At 43.2% G+C, this 16,501-nt stretch overlaps 1 protein-coding gene across 1 annotated transcript; it reads left to right on the top strand.

Moving 5' to 3' along the window:
- Positions 1-10,235: 10,235 nt before the first annotated feature.
- Positions 10,236-15,991, top strand: LOC119384859 (cuticle protein 16.8). Its single transcript, XM_037652530.2, has 2 exons — positions 10,236-10,349; positions 15,325-15,991. Exons 1-2 carry the CDS (start codon positions 10,248-10,250, stop codon positions 15,751-15,753), a joined length of 531 nt encoding a protein of 176 aa, XP_037508458.2. The 5' UTR covers positions 10,236-10,247; the 3' UTR covers positions 15,754-15,991.
- Positions 15,992-16,501: the final 510 nt, after the last annotated feature.

Here is a 16,501-nt window from a genome sequence, read left to right as displayed (position 1 = left end):
AACTTCTAGAAGATGTAACAGCCCATAATGTTGTACCGATTCACGATGCCAACTATCATCAGCGGCTCTCACCTGCATACAGGTTGGCATCGCGAATGAATAGAACATTATCATCTGTTCCGTGCTTGTATATGTGAGCTCTCCCCCTTGTACAGCCTAAGGGCATACTTAACAAAATAAGTAAGTAAATTCTTATAAAAATAATTAATTAGTAAACAAAGTCTCTTTCTCGGAAGGAGAAAAACGCAGGAGATGGCATCCCTTGTCGTTTTCCCCGTTTTCTCCTTTACCTCAAGAATCTGTGAATGTGGCAGAGAAGTTTGGAAGCGAACAACTTGCAGCAGCCACAGTAATGGAGTTAAAATGAGGAAGTAACTCATGCATGTTGCTCCAGCACCATGTGGCGAAAATGCCACAGAGTGCAATTGTCACGACGGTTAAACACCTTTGCTCTCTCCAGATGTATTTACAAAGTTTGACGAAAATTGCAAAGCCGCATGTTTATTGGTTGTCATCGAGGCTCAAAATGCATACACTAACAAAATCTTAGGTTATCATATTGAATGTGATTCCCTCTCTGACATATTGGTGCTGTTACTTTAAATGTACCTTGTCGTCCTAACTAAAAGGCTGTGGAATGTATCTGGTGATAAGTAGGTTGTAAAAGTATGGTGTTGCAGAGTTGTACGTAACGCGTCGCAAGTAATCGATTACATGTAATGAATGAATTTTTCTTGAAATTTTCTAATATATTCGATTTTGTTTTCGAAACACTAACGTTCTGGATAATTCAATTATATTTTTATGTTATTGATTACCGGTAATGAATTGCCTTTTTTTGTCAACATAAAGTTGTAACCAATCTTCTACGACAGATCTCATCCCGAAATATATGCGACCGTTCTGTGGGAACCGCCGTCCTGTCAGACGGGTTGTCCCTACAGAGCCTATTCTTTCGCCTTCTGTTTGGCCTTATCTAGACCGCCTTACCCGTGTGCCAGTATCCACAAAGGGCGACGCTTCATAGAGGACATGAACACTAGCGTCGAAGCATTGCGCCACTACGTCCTGGTGCGCAAAGTGTTCCTACGATGATAGTACCGCCCTTCTCTCCAGCGCATGTATTCAGACAGCGTTCAGTGTAATAGCTGACCTCATAATGAAGAAACGTAGAATAATCAGCGGCGACAACTTTGATAAACGACTCCTGTTGAAAGTTATCAACACTATATCGTAGAAGCCACAGTATGCCTTCCAGCATTCTCGCTACAATGCAAGTGCAGGAGTTCGTTGTAGTTTGTGTAAACTTTGAAGTAACGCAAAATTAATCGATTACATTTCTGTACTTGCTCAGTCACTTTTCTGGGGCTTTAATTGACGACTGTTCTATATTACATTTTAAAGGAAATAATTGTAATTGTAATCTGACGCTTGTTTTCTGTAACGTGTTGAAGTCTGGTGTGACGTCTATTCGTGCGTTTATGCGACATAAGTATTAACAAAATCTGTGTTTGAATACGCAAAAAATAAACGATAAACGACAAAAAGAAGGTTGCATATTTGGGCGATTCATTGCTCTGTCACGTTGTGAAGACACCATGGAACTTTAAACGTGGACAAAACGAAGAGGAAAAACACAATCAGCCCTTTTCTTGTGTTTCTTCCTCGTCGTTTAGTCCACGTTAGTTATGTGCTGTTTTTAACAATGATATTATTTATTTATTTATTTGTTTATTATTTATTTATTTATTTATTTCTCTATTTATTTATTTAAAATACTGCCAGTCTCGTTTCGAGAGGATAACAGGTGGCCATAAGATTGCATAGAAATCGATGTTTAATGTACACATGCACAGCAATTACAAAAATTTAAGGCATCAACAACAGTAAAATAAACTAAAGTTACAACGGGGTGTTCAATTTGAACAAGTACGAAAGAAAGAACAGATATTTAAAGCATCAACAAGTTTCTCTTTATGCCAGTAGTAGAAAGGGGTTTATAGGCCATATTGACAACAATAATGTTATTGAGAAGTGGCAACTCACAACAATAGTACAATTCATGTTACACTGAGTATGGGGGTGTTAATGTCGCAAAAGAAAGCAAGAAAACAAAGAAGTCTGTTTTAGCCATAGTTAAGAAAATGGAATATTTAAGAATTATATATGAAGTAAAACCTTTTTCCTAACTACTTAATTTGTATTCCAATAACTCAACACATGCAGACTGTTCTAATGTGTTAGTTATACGTGCATCCAGGTTATTCCATTCGCGTACCAGAAGGGGGGATAAGGAATACTGGAAAGTATCGCTATTACCGAAGAATTTATTATGTTCATACGGATGATAAGGACGAGCTATGCGAAATTGAGAGAAAGTTGCGTATGCAGAAGCATACACTTTAGTCGGTGGTGTACTATTTGATGCAGACGTTTTAGACGAGCGCGACTTGCTCGAAGAGCCAAGGTTGCAGGCCATGACTGTGCTAGTAGATGAGTAGGCGAATCGCTGCGCCGGCATTTTCTGGGAATGAATCCCATTGCCTTTCTTTGGATGCTTTCCAGTTTATATGCATTAGTGTGCGGGAACCGTGACACATTTGCGTATTCAAGAAGTGGTCTCACAAATGTTGTGTCAGTTAACAGTTTCGCATAAGTTGACGCCAGCCTCCAATTGCATATGAGACAAAAATCAGCAGTTGTTCCGTGTACGAATACAACCGATGAGCGAAGCTCCTTAAAAATGGGACGCAAACGGCTATGCGCCGGATCTCGCTGCTGGTTTTCATGAAGGCGGTACGGTGGGGAGCAGGTGGGGAGAGCGCCCGCTATGCTCGGTGGCGGGAACGACCGAGCGAGTCTGTGTGCGGCGCGCGCAGCACAGGGAGAGGGAGACATGTAGGAGAGTGGTGCCAGCGGTGATGCTGCGAGGAGCCTCGACGGTGGCGACGGAACGCCGCGCGCTCTCTTGTATTTTCGCGCCGCTGCCGGATGGGGAGGGCGTCTGCCACTACCTTTGACAAAGCGCCCGTAGTGCGCTAGAATCACGATTGCCATTTCACAATCTACGATAAAGGTGGTAAAAGTGAAGACGACCATTATAACCAGTTGTGCACAGAGCTAATTTCTTTTAACCTCGAATTTCTGGTGCGCTAGAACCAAATCGCTCAAGGCCTAAATATGTCCTCTTAAATCACCGGCCACTGCAACCTAAAGCGATGAGAAGGGAGCTTCGATGGTGCGGAGGAGTGCGGGCCTAAGGAGCTTCGCTCTTAAAAATTTTTCGTAACGGTCGAGAGGTAATACTGTTCATAGGTGGTGTCCAGTTAAGGTCAGGCGCTGTTGTTAAAACAACATACTCTTGCTGTTGAGGTCTAGTTACGAGGCTGCCCTTAAGTGTGCAGGCGAAAAGGTATCGGTATGTGTTTTTTGCAACCTCTCATGCAGACGATCACGATCTTATTTGTACTAATGATCATTTGCGAGTTATTGCACCATTCGGATATTTTTGCTACTGTGTTGTTGAGTAGAACGTGGTCCTCGTTAGTACCTATTTTTCTGCATATTATGCCCTCATCCGCAAACAGTTCAATTTGCAATCCTTGTTATTTGTAATGTCATTAATAAAAATGAAAATAAAAAATAACAGCGGACACACTGCTGATACCTGTGGGAGAACTGATGGAGTCCAGGAGGGCTCGGGACATATTGTGATCGGTGGGATAGGAAGGCTGTCATTCATGTCGTCATGGGTCCATTGCCAATCACAGCTCTAATTTTCGCAGTTAGTTATGCATGTCACACACAATCAAAAGGTTTACTATAATCTAATAAAAGTTGTTCAGTTTTTATGAGTATTATTATTTAAAGCAAGATCATGTACAACCTCGGTTAGCTGAGTGACTGTCGATAGGCCTTTTCTAAATCCACGCTGAGTATCTGCCAGGAAATTTTGTTTAAGGTATGTGGTTAATTGTTTGAGAATAACGGGCTCCAAAATTTTACATAATGTACTAGTAAGTGAAATAGGTCTGTATGATGTCGTGCGTAGCGAAGCACGAATCCCAACATAAAAAGGTAACAATCGTTTATTCGATTAGCAGCAGCAGCGGGCGACCATACCCACGCTACGCTCGCCTGGCAGCCTGGTTTTGTAGCCACCGCCGGTGACGTATGCCTCGAGTGACGCTGCTGTGGCGCTGTGGCTTATCGGAATGGAGTGCAGCGTGCAGCCGTGTCACGCAGGGCTGAATGATATTGAGGTGGAAGCTTCGCGAAGTTATGTGCAGGTTGTATCGCCTCAGATCTGAAGTTAGATGGTGTGTTAGTATCCCATGACTTATGAATCGGTAAAATCTTAGCAATTTTGCAATCAGAATGTAGGTCTGACGTCGAACGTGATTTGCGGTAAACAGTAATAAATTTGTGGTTTAACCTCTCAAAACCACGATATGGTCAAGATATGTAATGCTGCATTTAGCATATCTTTCCAAGAATTGATTCGGGATCTTATCGGGACTGTTCGCTTTCTTGAGGCCAAGAGCAAGTAACTGATTAAATATTTCGGAGTCATTCATTGCTAACGTGTCAATAGTAGGGAATGATGATGGTGATACATATGGAAGAGTGCCGTTAATTTTAGCAAAAATTGAGTAAAGGTGTTGTTTAGTTTTTCCGCGAGTACCAACCTGTCCTCTTGGTGGACGATTTGGTGTCGCTGCACAGCGTGCGTAAAAAATGCAAAAGTGATTAGGGTTGTTACTGATGCGGTCAAGCAATGTTTCTTTCATATATTTATGCTTCGCAAGGTTTGTCTTTAACCTGTACTCGTCGGTAGCGCACAGAGGTTGTGAATTTGTTTTGTGTATTTTCGCATTTTGCTTGCATCCTATACGCCACAGCGTTTTATTCTACGCTTGACATGACTTGTACCGCGTATTATCTAATTAGGGAGTGTTTCCGTTATCTTTTTTTTTTTACTTTTTATTTAGATGTAGGTGGCGCAAGCAGTGCGAGACTACACGGTTCAAGTGAAGCCAGAGATCAGTAGCCTGAATGGTACTATCACTGGCCATTTCGCTAAATTCTTGATGCGCCAAGTAGGTTAGTATAGCGGACTCATCTTCGTTTTGAATGTCAACGACATGACATTATTGGCTTAGTCATCCAAGGCCAGTGCATCCAAGGGGCCCTTGAGATAACAATGAGCGCCCCCCGTTTTGTTGTATCTAAAAACTGTAAGTAAACGTGAAAGTAGGCTTTAGTGGAGTGAGCTATACAGCGTTATGTAATCATCGAGGCAACTTGTTTTCGATATAACACGCAGGCATACCACGACCTTGCGAACACTTCGACTTGCCAGACAAAACGTGAACTCAAACAAGATATAATTTTCAGTGAGACCAAACCCTTACGCGTCCAGTCTAACAAAAGAGAGACAATAAACGTTAATTAACCAAAACAATAACGCAATACTCCAATCAGTAATTCATGCGCACTGCAGTATGTGCAGTATTATCCCACCGTGCGCCAAGGCCATTGAGCACGTGCTGTGAACATCGTCATTGTAGAACCAATTCAAATTGCGCGAGTTTCGCAATAAGAAATATACCACACGCTTCTCAAAGCCCATCCACGGGGTCAGCAGTTCTTACGCATAGGGAAATGCAATCGAAAGAGCTGCTTTCATTTTCCGGCACTAGAATACGTGTTACAGTGGCCTACACGGCCAACGACCGGACGAGACATCATTAGAGCGCGTTTTTTATGAAGCGCGCATGCCGGAGGAGCGTTAATGCCGACCACTCATAACAAGAGCCACATATAGATGAGACGGGGCGCTATATTTGATGAAACATGTACTTCCGTTAGGCGAACGACGTCTCGTGACGCGAGAGAAGAAGAGTGACGGCAACGAAACAAAGGAAGTGACGGAACAGTCACGATCATTGTCACGTGGGGGGCCACGGAACTGTCTTCTGCCGCAAAATAGACGAAAAGGCGGCGAGCGCCGGAAACGTCTTCTCGTGCCAACGAGGAACGTGCCGAAATATCTTCCTTTCTCCTGCTTCTCGGCCTGCCTCCAATTGCAGAAAGGAACCACAAGACGCATTGGGGAAGGAAGATTTATACCGCCAACAATAACAAAAAAGGAAATGCGCTTACGTCGGTGGCTGCCAGCGAATGTGATGCCTGTGCTCCATTTGGATGCGGTGGCGCTTATATAACACGCATGTGCTCTGTGTCCACCGGTCACAAGCCTCAGACGATTCGCAAGAGGCAAGACTTCATCCTCAGCGGCTTGACTTTCGTCACAAGCGTCATGCAGCTGCCCCAGCATCCTCAACATCCAAGGAGTATTCCTACCAGCGCCTTCAGGAGTGGAATGCTTATTCTTCTCGCGCAGGTAAGAGGCCTGCTTGGTATCCTTTGCTCGGTCATTATCGATGAAAAGAAAAAGATTCGACCACAAGCATGGGTGATCGTAATGTAAAATTTAATGATTGCCGCCTGTAGAACATGTCGAGTGCCCTGTATATCTCATTGCCTCGGGGTAAACAAAGCTCTAAATGAGCCTTTCGTATTAGACGAAACAATTTCTAGAATATTTTCACATTATCGAAATGAAAGCGCCAACTATTTGCCAATAAGTGCACGATCGTGCTACTAAAATAAAGAGCTGGATGTAGTCCGCGGCAGAAATACGTAAATTGAAAACGTCGTGGTTCCCATACGGGAGTTTTCTTCACGTTGTGTCCCATATGGTCAGTGGCCACGTGCGCGTGGCAACTAAACACAGTATGAACAAGACCGCCGTGCGGGAGCTGAAGCGTTTTTTAAATATAAATATTTCTACTTTAGTCGGTGCTGTGTTTTTTTTGTCAGAGGTGTTACTACTTCAGTGCCTGGAGAATTAGACCAATATAATAATAAAACAAAGAAACTATATTGCGATTTTAATTTAGCGACTGCGCCTTAGAGAGTCAATAATAATATCATTGCTTACCTGCCTGCTGCAGCGCACAGTTTTGTTAACTGAATACCCTCGCTATGTTCGAATATTCACACACAGAAATCACTAGGCCTCTTGTCCTAATTTTATTACCAGCTTCAAACGAAATAACATTCGAAGCTTTGAAATCGTCACGAGTGCTCATGTGTTCTTGTGCTCACACTCATTAAGCGATGGAAAGTGGCGCAACCTAAAATGCTGGAAGAGTGTGATGAAACATAATGAGCATAATGTAATATATTCGATGGTAACGAAACAGTACTGCAATACAGTCAGTTCAAACCATTTTTAAATGACACCATTAGACACCATTAGATAAATGAAAGTAACATCTCCAGCAACAAGAAGGCGCCACATTGAGTCCACAGATGTTATGTCGGCTGTGAACGGTCGTATGAATAACGCAATGAGCAGCGGTGGTTTTAATACAGACATGGTGGCAGCAGTTGTGACAGGACATATTGTAAAGAATACCAGCTAGAGTACTCAGAGATGCGCTGAAGTCAAAGAATCCCAAATATTCTATATTATCCTTCAGTCCCCTAGGTGGCAGGTTCTTATAATATTGCCTTGGTTTTCGGACATATAACCGCAGAATTCAAATTATTAACGCTGTATTCTACAAGGTTTCAAAGAACTTGCCGAAAGAGAAGCAGTGAGCTGTAAATAAACGCGGACATTCGAAGAGAGGCTTCCCATTCGAGCAAACATTTCGAAGGGAACTCCCGCTGTGTCATCATCGATTAATCTCCCGCGTATCCCTTGCTCGGACGCACTAAAGAGGCTTAGTTAGTCTTAGCTTGTACACAACATGGACAACCATGTAAAACGTAGAGCAGTGAAAATATTTACTGCACGGCTGCCCCATCATTTTGAAATTAAGACGAGATGATGCATAAGAAAAACAAGGACACTGGCCACTAGCACGCACAAATGCGAGGACCCCGATTATCACTTACGCGAATAGGCAGCGCACAAGCGCTGTCTTTGCGTCTTTTTTGTGTACGTGTTCGTTGCCTTTTGTGCGCTGCATATTCGAGAATCATGGCTCACCAACTAGCCCATCAGTACATTTTATCACTTACGCGTCTGAAAACCTGAATGTTACGTAAATCGAACAACACAAACATACGTATCGCATATTTCAATAGCCAACTATGCAAGATGAAATGGCGTGCGTTAAATATACAGGAAAAACAATAATAATATCTGGGCTTTAACGTCCCACAATCACGATATGATTATGAGAGACGCCGTAGTGGAGGGATCCGGAAATTTCGACCACCTGGGGTTCTTTAACGTGCACCTAAATCTAAGCACACGGGCCTCAAACATTTTCGCCTCCATCGAAAATGCAGCCGCCGCGGCCGGGATGCGTTCCCGTGACCTTCGGGTCAGCAGTCGAGCACCATAACCACTAGACCACTGTGGCGGGTCTACAGGAAAAACAAAACAATGGTCACTACATGCATTCAAATTGTAGTAAAATATTTAGTTATTTACTTATTGGGACGCAATGTCCAAACGCTGAAGACACGAAAAGATGCTGTCAATTCTCCTTCATATTTCTCGCTCATCGTCAGCACCATCATATAATCACCGCGCCATTTGCGCAGCTCGTGCCGCGAGCTCGAGGCACGAGGTAAAAAGAACGCACTCACGAGCTCGGACGGGGCTAACGCCGCAGCCGCTTCGTTTCGGCTTCCACATGTAGACTGTTCTAATACACTCTACCACATTGGAAAATGAAGTGGCGAAAACGGCACGGCGAAGCCAGCTACCGTCATGTCCCTCTCGCTCCCGTTAAAAATTTTACATCACCGGACATATTATAAAAAAAGTTTGCTTAATGGTTAAGAAACACCAAAAATTACGATTTTCATGAACATTTGAGCTGCAGTGCTTGTGCTCATGGAGACATGGACAAAAAACTCGGAGGACGCTTAAGCTTCGCCTGAGTCGAACGCAATATAGCGCAGTCAGGACCCGTTCCCATCGCCTTTCATTCGCTTGCTTCGCTTCTCAAAGTAACACCTAAGCTGTGCCGTGAGGGAGGGAACATCGCTGCGCAACCGCATAACATTGGCCTTTTTGGACTTTCCAAGAATACCTACCGCAGGTACAGTAGCGATGTGCCCACTACACCTTAATTCATCATATTCCGAAGTAGCGAAGTACCATTTACGCGTCCGCATTGCCGACGATGATGACCAGGTACGCATCAGCGCTCTGCAATGAGCGCACCTTTAAACCGCCCACTAGTTGTAGAATTACCAAGGTGTCACAGGTAGATTTATTCTACTTTTGTGCCACGTAATACGCCATGTGTTAACGCGATTACTCGTACAACATATCGCATTCATAAGGGCTTTTTTTCGCAAGCAGTTTCAAGCACTTTCTCTGAAACGTTTGCTCTTCCCTTGCGTAGGTCGCACAACCTAGTTTGTTCACTATGTATATACATCACGCAAGTTTTTAATAAATACGATTGAAAACGTAGAACGCCACAGGCGTGGCTCTGTGGTAGATTTGCCACGCAAAATGCGTGGGTTCGACTGGAGCCCAGATTTTCTGTTCTTCGCATCCACCGCTCTTTTTCTCCTCAACGCCAATGTTCCGCTTGCTAACAACACCTCCGACGCTTATACTGCCGCCGACACCGATTTTTATGTGACGCAGGCTCTATAACGTGGTCGCGTTAATATTTGAGCTAGTTGATTGACGTTCATCGTCTTTGAAAGTATGGCATTCAAAGATAGATGTAAAAGAAGAGAAGCTCACAAAACAAACCTCGGCTATATGAACTAAAAGTTCGCACTGAATTCGAAAAACGCATTCTCAGCTCAGTGGTTCTCTCTTCTGAGTACGTTTGCACGCCTTTCTTTCTTGAACGATGATCTGGAATCACCGAATTTAATGTGCAAGTGGTCATGAATATGATAGATAAAAAGGCGTGGAAACCTGTATTTTTGTATTACATACTCAATGTGTTGTTGAAATGCCACTGGCGCTCATAATTCTCACGGAAAAAGTTACTTCCGGAAAACTAATGAGTAATCCCGTGATTTGGCATACTAAAGTGCTTCATTTAGGTTTTTTTTATATCTTTAAATATCTGGAGTATCAGAGCCTGGTATCTGCAAAGCGTAAATCCTGACCAGCCTTGCTTCGTGCCTATAAAAAATATGTATACCGCATTTGCATCTCAAATACCACGCAGCTGCTGTTTACAACAATGGGAGTCTTGGCTCAAGGGGACAACAACTACCTCCAGCCTGAATATCAACAGGGTGGCTACGATGGTGCGGCCTACGGCGAGTCATCCGAGCCTGTTTACGTAAGCACTTCTCTGTCTACGCTCTTAAGGCAATTCGAATGGTAGTTCGATCAGTAAGAACTGATCGATACGCTGCTGTTATCTAAAGATTACAAAGTGTACAGGCCCCATTGCAAACGCTGTTTCCATGAGCTGCTGTGTTGTTTAACGTCGCCTCTGAATCTGTCACCTCGGTAATAAATGTTACTCATATTTGTTATCCTAAGCGGGCTGTATCAACGTGTAAGAGGTTTTCCTCCAAACGATGAACATGAATACATAAAAAAATGTCTGATAGTACATGTGGCTGCTACAAGTCGAAGAAGTATTTTCAGACAAATATATTGCAGCTGATCACGGTTACTTTACCAGATACTTGACACGTTAACTCAATTGACAAAACTACTTCTAAAGTTGGTTCATTAGTGGAGAGAAAATAATAAATGACGTTGGCTGTTGCGGTTGGCAAGGCTCATTATATGACAGCCTAGGTACACCAGCTTTTCTAATCTTAAATACCGTCAATACAGATTAAATGCACTGGTAAACGTTTCTTCCAGTTGCTTTAGGAGAATGTCAAGGACGAATAGCAAAATGTATTCAGTTCAGATTAACAACAGCGTGATGAACTACATTTTCTCTTTCGAGAATATGAATATGTTCATGACGTGTGGAAAGTAATGAAAAAAACATGCGAACTAAATGTTCTCCTAAAAATGCAGTCCCTTTGGTATTCTAAAGTAACTACGTTGTCAGACGCATCATAACTTTTAGAAAATCGGGCTCAGGACGCCACATGCTTCTGCTGCCTGTTTCGAGACTAACGAGACACGTTTTAATCCACCAAACTGAGCCTTCTGTTGCTTCTGTGACAGTTCTACAGAAACATGTATATTATTTAGTGGTTGCAGGGCGAGCCGGTTTAGGCATGAAGGGACGTTTTTTTCTGCGTTCCGTTATTTCCAAGAACATTAGCTTTTTTTCTTTCGCCGATAGGCGCACTCAGTATATTGCGGGAAATGGTATCTCAGATTAGAAATGATGACCGCAACAGCCATGGGTAGCGCCTGAAAAGAATTTTAAAGAATCCGGAAGGCGTAAATGGGAGAATCGTGAACGAAATGCGAGAATCGTGAGGTTCTTTAAAAGCGTGCGTCGCTGGTCGTTAGAAAAACATTCCAAAAAATAACTCACGAGCGTCACTGATGGGCCGCACTCAAAGTATGCACCGTACTTCACCTATTTAGAGAAACACGCATTCTTTAGCAATCAGAAAAATTACAGAGACGAACCTAATGATGCCACCTTTTACAGACCACATGTGCATTGCGCCACCGACCCGTTGCTTGCATGGCTACAGAAAAAAAATTAAAAGTTAGAACACGCAAACCACCAAGAAGGAAAGGCGAAAGGAAAGAGCTCAATGTCTATTAAGTCTACTCGGTCTGCTTCGGAGCGAAGGCAGCGTCAGGTTGGTCTGAAGTTGGGTGCTATAATTAGCTAGGTTTTATGAGAGCTGTCCTAATTGACACGGTATTGAGCAATCCGCTCTTTTATTTATTTATTTACTAATAAAGTCAACCCTCTGTTGAGGGTTCTTAGAGGGAGGGTAGAAATTAATGCAAACAAAGCAAACAAACAGGTATGTCAATTGGCAGCGTAATCATTTAAATACATGTCTAACAATTTTTCAAATTGGCAATCATCACTTGCATTTACCACAAAGCTTGGTAACGCATTCCATATTTCAATCACAGCTGGGAAAAAAGAATAACAAAACACACCACCGCGAACTAAGTATGGTACCAAAACATAATTGTAATTAACACGACTGCTTCGTTTCCCTGGCAGCTTCAAGCACTTATCTGCGTTAATTTTTTAGCTGTCCATGCAGTATCCTAAAGAACCTTTGCGCTGGTGTCTTTGCCTTCGTGGTTCTAATGGTTACAGTTCGCATGACTCTAAAATCCGCGTGACAGAATCCAACCGGTGGTACTTTGTGCATATGAAGCGCACGGCGCGGCGTTGAACTTTTTCTATCTTTTTTCAGGCTGTCCTGACGAAGGCTCCACATGACCGAGGCATATTCTAGTAGTGGTCTAATGAAAGTTTTGTAACCACCAGTTTTATATCATGAGTCGCTTGATGCAATATTTGCCTTAAGAAACCTAGCCTCTGATTCGCTTTCGCGCACACATTTTCCATGTGTGTGTGCCATGCCAGATTTTGCATAAGAGTGACACCTAAATTTTTAAATTGGTTAACATGTACTAATAAATTACCGTCGATACAATAGTCAAAAGGCATAATGTTTGCTTTTTTAGTTATATGTGTGTATGCTGATTTAGTCTTGTTTATTTTCATACCTCATAAATTACACCATTGGCTGAAATTTTACAAACAACGACTATTTCTGACTTGATCGTGCGCGCTCGTTACGGTAAATAAATTAGACAATCATCTGCAAAAACTTCCACTCTTACCGCCTGTTCGTCTACTCTAAAGATATTATTCATATATATAAGAAATAACAAAGGGCCCAATAGCGAATCTTGAGGGACAGCTGAAAACACTTGGAGTGGCCTCGACGAACTGCCATTTAATTGTACCGTCTGTGTTCGGACACTTACGTATTCTTTTATCCAAGTCACTAATTTGTTATCCATACCAATTTGTCGAAGTTTAAAGATTAGCTTATCATGAGGCACATTATCAAAACGCTTTGAAAAATCTATACAAATGACATAAGTGCTTTGCTTCTCATCTAAGGCTGCAGCAAAATTATGAACAACTTCAATTACTTGTGTAACAGTCGACAGTCCAACACGGAAGCCATAACGGGATGCATAAAATAAGATGCTCTGTTCTAAAAATTGTAAAACGTGTTTTGCGATGATGTGTTCTAAAATTGGTATAATTATTAATTGGTATTAATTTGTATCGTTTTAATTGACACGTTATAATTTATTCAGAATTAATCAGCAATGCGTTAATTAGAATAGAGCTATCACCATATTCTTAATTAACACGCTCCCGATTGGCGTTATGCTAATTGAAGAAGGTCCTCATTACCTTGGTGTAATTTAGCGCACTTCTAATGAACGTCGTCCTCATTAGCATGACCGCAATTAGCTCGGTGTTAGCTTGGCACGACTTCATTACGTAGTCTTAGTTGGATGTGGCTTAATTACATCAGTGCTAGCATGACTTGGCTTAAATAGCTTGGTCGCGTTCATACTTAGCTAAATATACCGCCCGGCCATTTAGCTAATCAGCCGGGCGCACGTACTCCGGGAGCGAGTAGACGATGAAGAAGAGGATGAAGAAGGCGCACGCCGGCCGAGCAATGCGCTGGAAGGTAGAGGCCGACCATACACGTGGCCTGATTATACACATGGAAGGGGCTCGGCCCGAGCAAATCACGGAGGTAACGGTACTGGTCATTCTAAAGAACACTTAGTGCAGGCATTAAACGCTTGAAAACGAATTTAAATAGCCCGTGCCTCTAAAGATTGTCGTGAGTAAATATTTTTGGCGTTTTTCTTGCATGGGTGCACTTCTGCACTCAGTGGAAAGACAAACAAATGAAAGGTGCCTCTGGTTTGCAGACAGCACCTAACTTTGTCGTACGTCCTTGACGTGACGCCGCATTCTATCACAACCAATGCAAAGCTGAGGGCTGGATTTGACCTTTTCGTACTGTTTGCTCGTTCAGTGGGGGGCTCGGACCTCGCAGAACCCCTGCATAGCCCCACAGCGCACTTCACACATTTGTTATTTTCTCGACTTCAAGCCTTCGCGAACTGTAATAGTTTTTAAATCAAGAAGATGGCGCTTTTCAAAAAAATTGTTTTTCACGCGTCGTCATAAAATTTAGATCACAATCATGCTTGTGTTGGGTGTTGCATACAAGGCTTATGTCCTACAGATGGGATTCAATATCAATAGCTTTACGTCACAGCGCCCTAAAGTGCGTGATTGAACAGGGAATTTGTGGTTACAACGTAGTGAACGCAAGCCGCTGGCATTACAGGCAGATGGACTGAATACGCTAGTGCTGAAAATGTGAGATTTGATTTCTGGACCTTGTAGAATATGAAAGCAGCGATGTCTTTGGAAACACTCCGCCGATTAGATCGTGCACCACAACATAAGGGATAGGTAATGGTCTGCCCAGTGAAAAAAAGAAGTTCACCCTGAATAGAGTGGCGCACTGTATTCTACGCTATAACACCCTCTTGTCGCAATAAAATAGTTTGGAGCAGTTTCGATGGAGGCGAGAATGCTCGAGGCCATGTACCTAGATTTGGGTGCACGTTAAAGAACACCAGGTGGTCAAAATTCCCGGAGCCCTCCACTTCGGCGTCTCTCATGATATATTATGGCACGTTAAACCCCAACAATTATTATTAAAATGTTTGGAGCGGATTCAGCAACCGATATCAGCTTGAAATCAAGGCGTCCTACCCAAGTCAGCACCTCACTCACACGAAACGCATTATTTTCTCCGTTGCAGAAGTTAGCACGTAAATGTAGCTACCTTTCTAGACAACGTTCCTGGAAAGGGGAATGGACGCGTCTGATTCTATAATGTTAAGGCGGCTTGCTACATCTGGAAATGCATTACAGAATTTTTACCTGAAATTCCACTTGACTTAGCGGAAATTTCGCAAGTGGCACAGAAAAGAATACTGGCGGCGTAAATGGAGCTAATCTGTGTACCCAGTTCACACGGAGGGGACTGCCGGCATTCGGCCTACATCATACATATAATACGAACGGCGGCAGCCACAAGACCAATGATATTATACGAAAATAGTTTTCTACTTCTAGCGGCGCAGAAGAATAAATGACTTAGGCAGGGACTGCCATTGTCGTGGAAGCAAAATTGGAACCCCCACAACAGTTTTATTTAGTGTCTGTATTGATTTTGTCCTCGCATTCATTACTCTTGTTATCCGTGTTCCATTCTGTTCATTTATCGCTTTTATTGCAGCCTCCTACGCCATACAGTTTTGGCTACGACACCGAGGACGAATATGGCAACAAGCAGTTTCACAAGGAAGAAGGTGACTCACATAATATCAAGACCGGCTCGTATGGCTACACCGATGCTAACGGGCTGTACCGGCGTGTGAACTACGTCGCCGACGGCACTGGGTTTCACGTCACCATTACAACCAACGAGCCCGGCACGGCCCCCGGACGCAGTGCTAACGCAATCTACAATGCTGACCCTGTTGTGGTACCACCGGTTGTAGGCCGAGCTTCGGCCTCCGGTCACGTGTTGTCCTACGCCGTAGCCCCATCTTACCTCGTAAAGGCTGCCCCTTATGAATCTCTAGCCCTCGCGCACCTCGGATATCCTGCCTATATTCACGGCGAGTACGGGCGGAGGAAGCGAAGCGCTGTCTATCGGCAGTAGAAGCAAAAGGGAGCGAAGGATTTTTAATCAACTAGTACGCGTGCCCTTGAATGCAGGACAACGAAGTTAAATAGTACACCTAAATGAGATGTTTGCTGGGCGAACACTATTAGGAACGGTGTAGCGTAAGGGGTATGCGTTGGGTAAGGCGCTTGTCTAAATCCCTGACAGGCACATTCAGGCTGTCTGGGATATTTTGCAGAAAACAGCAAGAAAACTGCCAAGGGACCACAATGTGTTCGCGTGGAAATGTGTCGTTGTGAAAAAGTGCAGCAGGAGAGAAGGTTGTCGTACCCATGTGAACTAAAGCGTTCTGCAACATACTGATGGCGCTTCCTTAGCATGCCACGGCGATCTTAAGAAACATGGTCGCGTGCTCTGCGTTATCTACTTAAAGCCCACTTTCGCAAAACGTTCATCCCGCAAGTATTAACTTCGCTGCAGGAAACATATTGCCTAATTCAGGTCAGGTCCCCGGCTGAGTAAATCAATGTAACCATAGTCACTGCAGTTCTTGCTTCCACATCATAGTTTATATGGTCAAGCCATCGTAACTTATGGAATGGAGATGCACACATGCAGAGCCCGTCCTAGATCCACGAAAACATTATTTCGGCAGTGCAATATGTGTATTATATGCTATTTTCTCTAGGCCACTACTTTTGATCTCAATTTGCCTTTTCTGTTTAGTTTAATGCAAAATTGACAATTCATTAATTTTACGCAAGTATTTTTCCGAATGCTTGTG

Source organism: Rhipicephalus sanguineus, chromosome 3 (genome assembly GCF_013339695.2).
Source record: "Rhipicephalus sanguineus isolate Rsan-2018 chromosome 3, BIME_Rsan_1.4, whole genome shotgun sequence".
Classification (NCBI taxonomy): Eukaryota; Metazoa; Arthropoda; class Arachnida; order Ixodida; family Ixodidae; genus Rhipicephalus; species Rhipicephalus sanguineus.
This window is presented reverse-complemented; position numbering and strand designations above follow the sequence as displayed.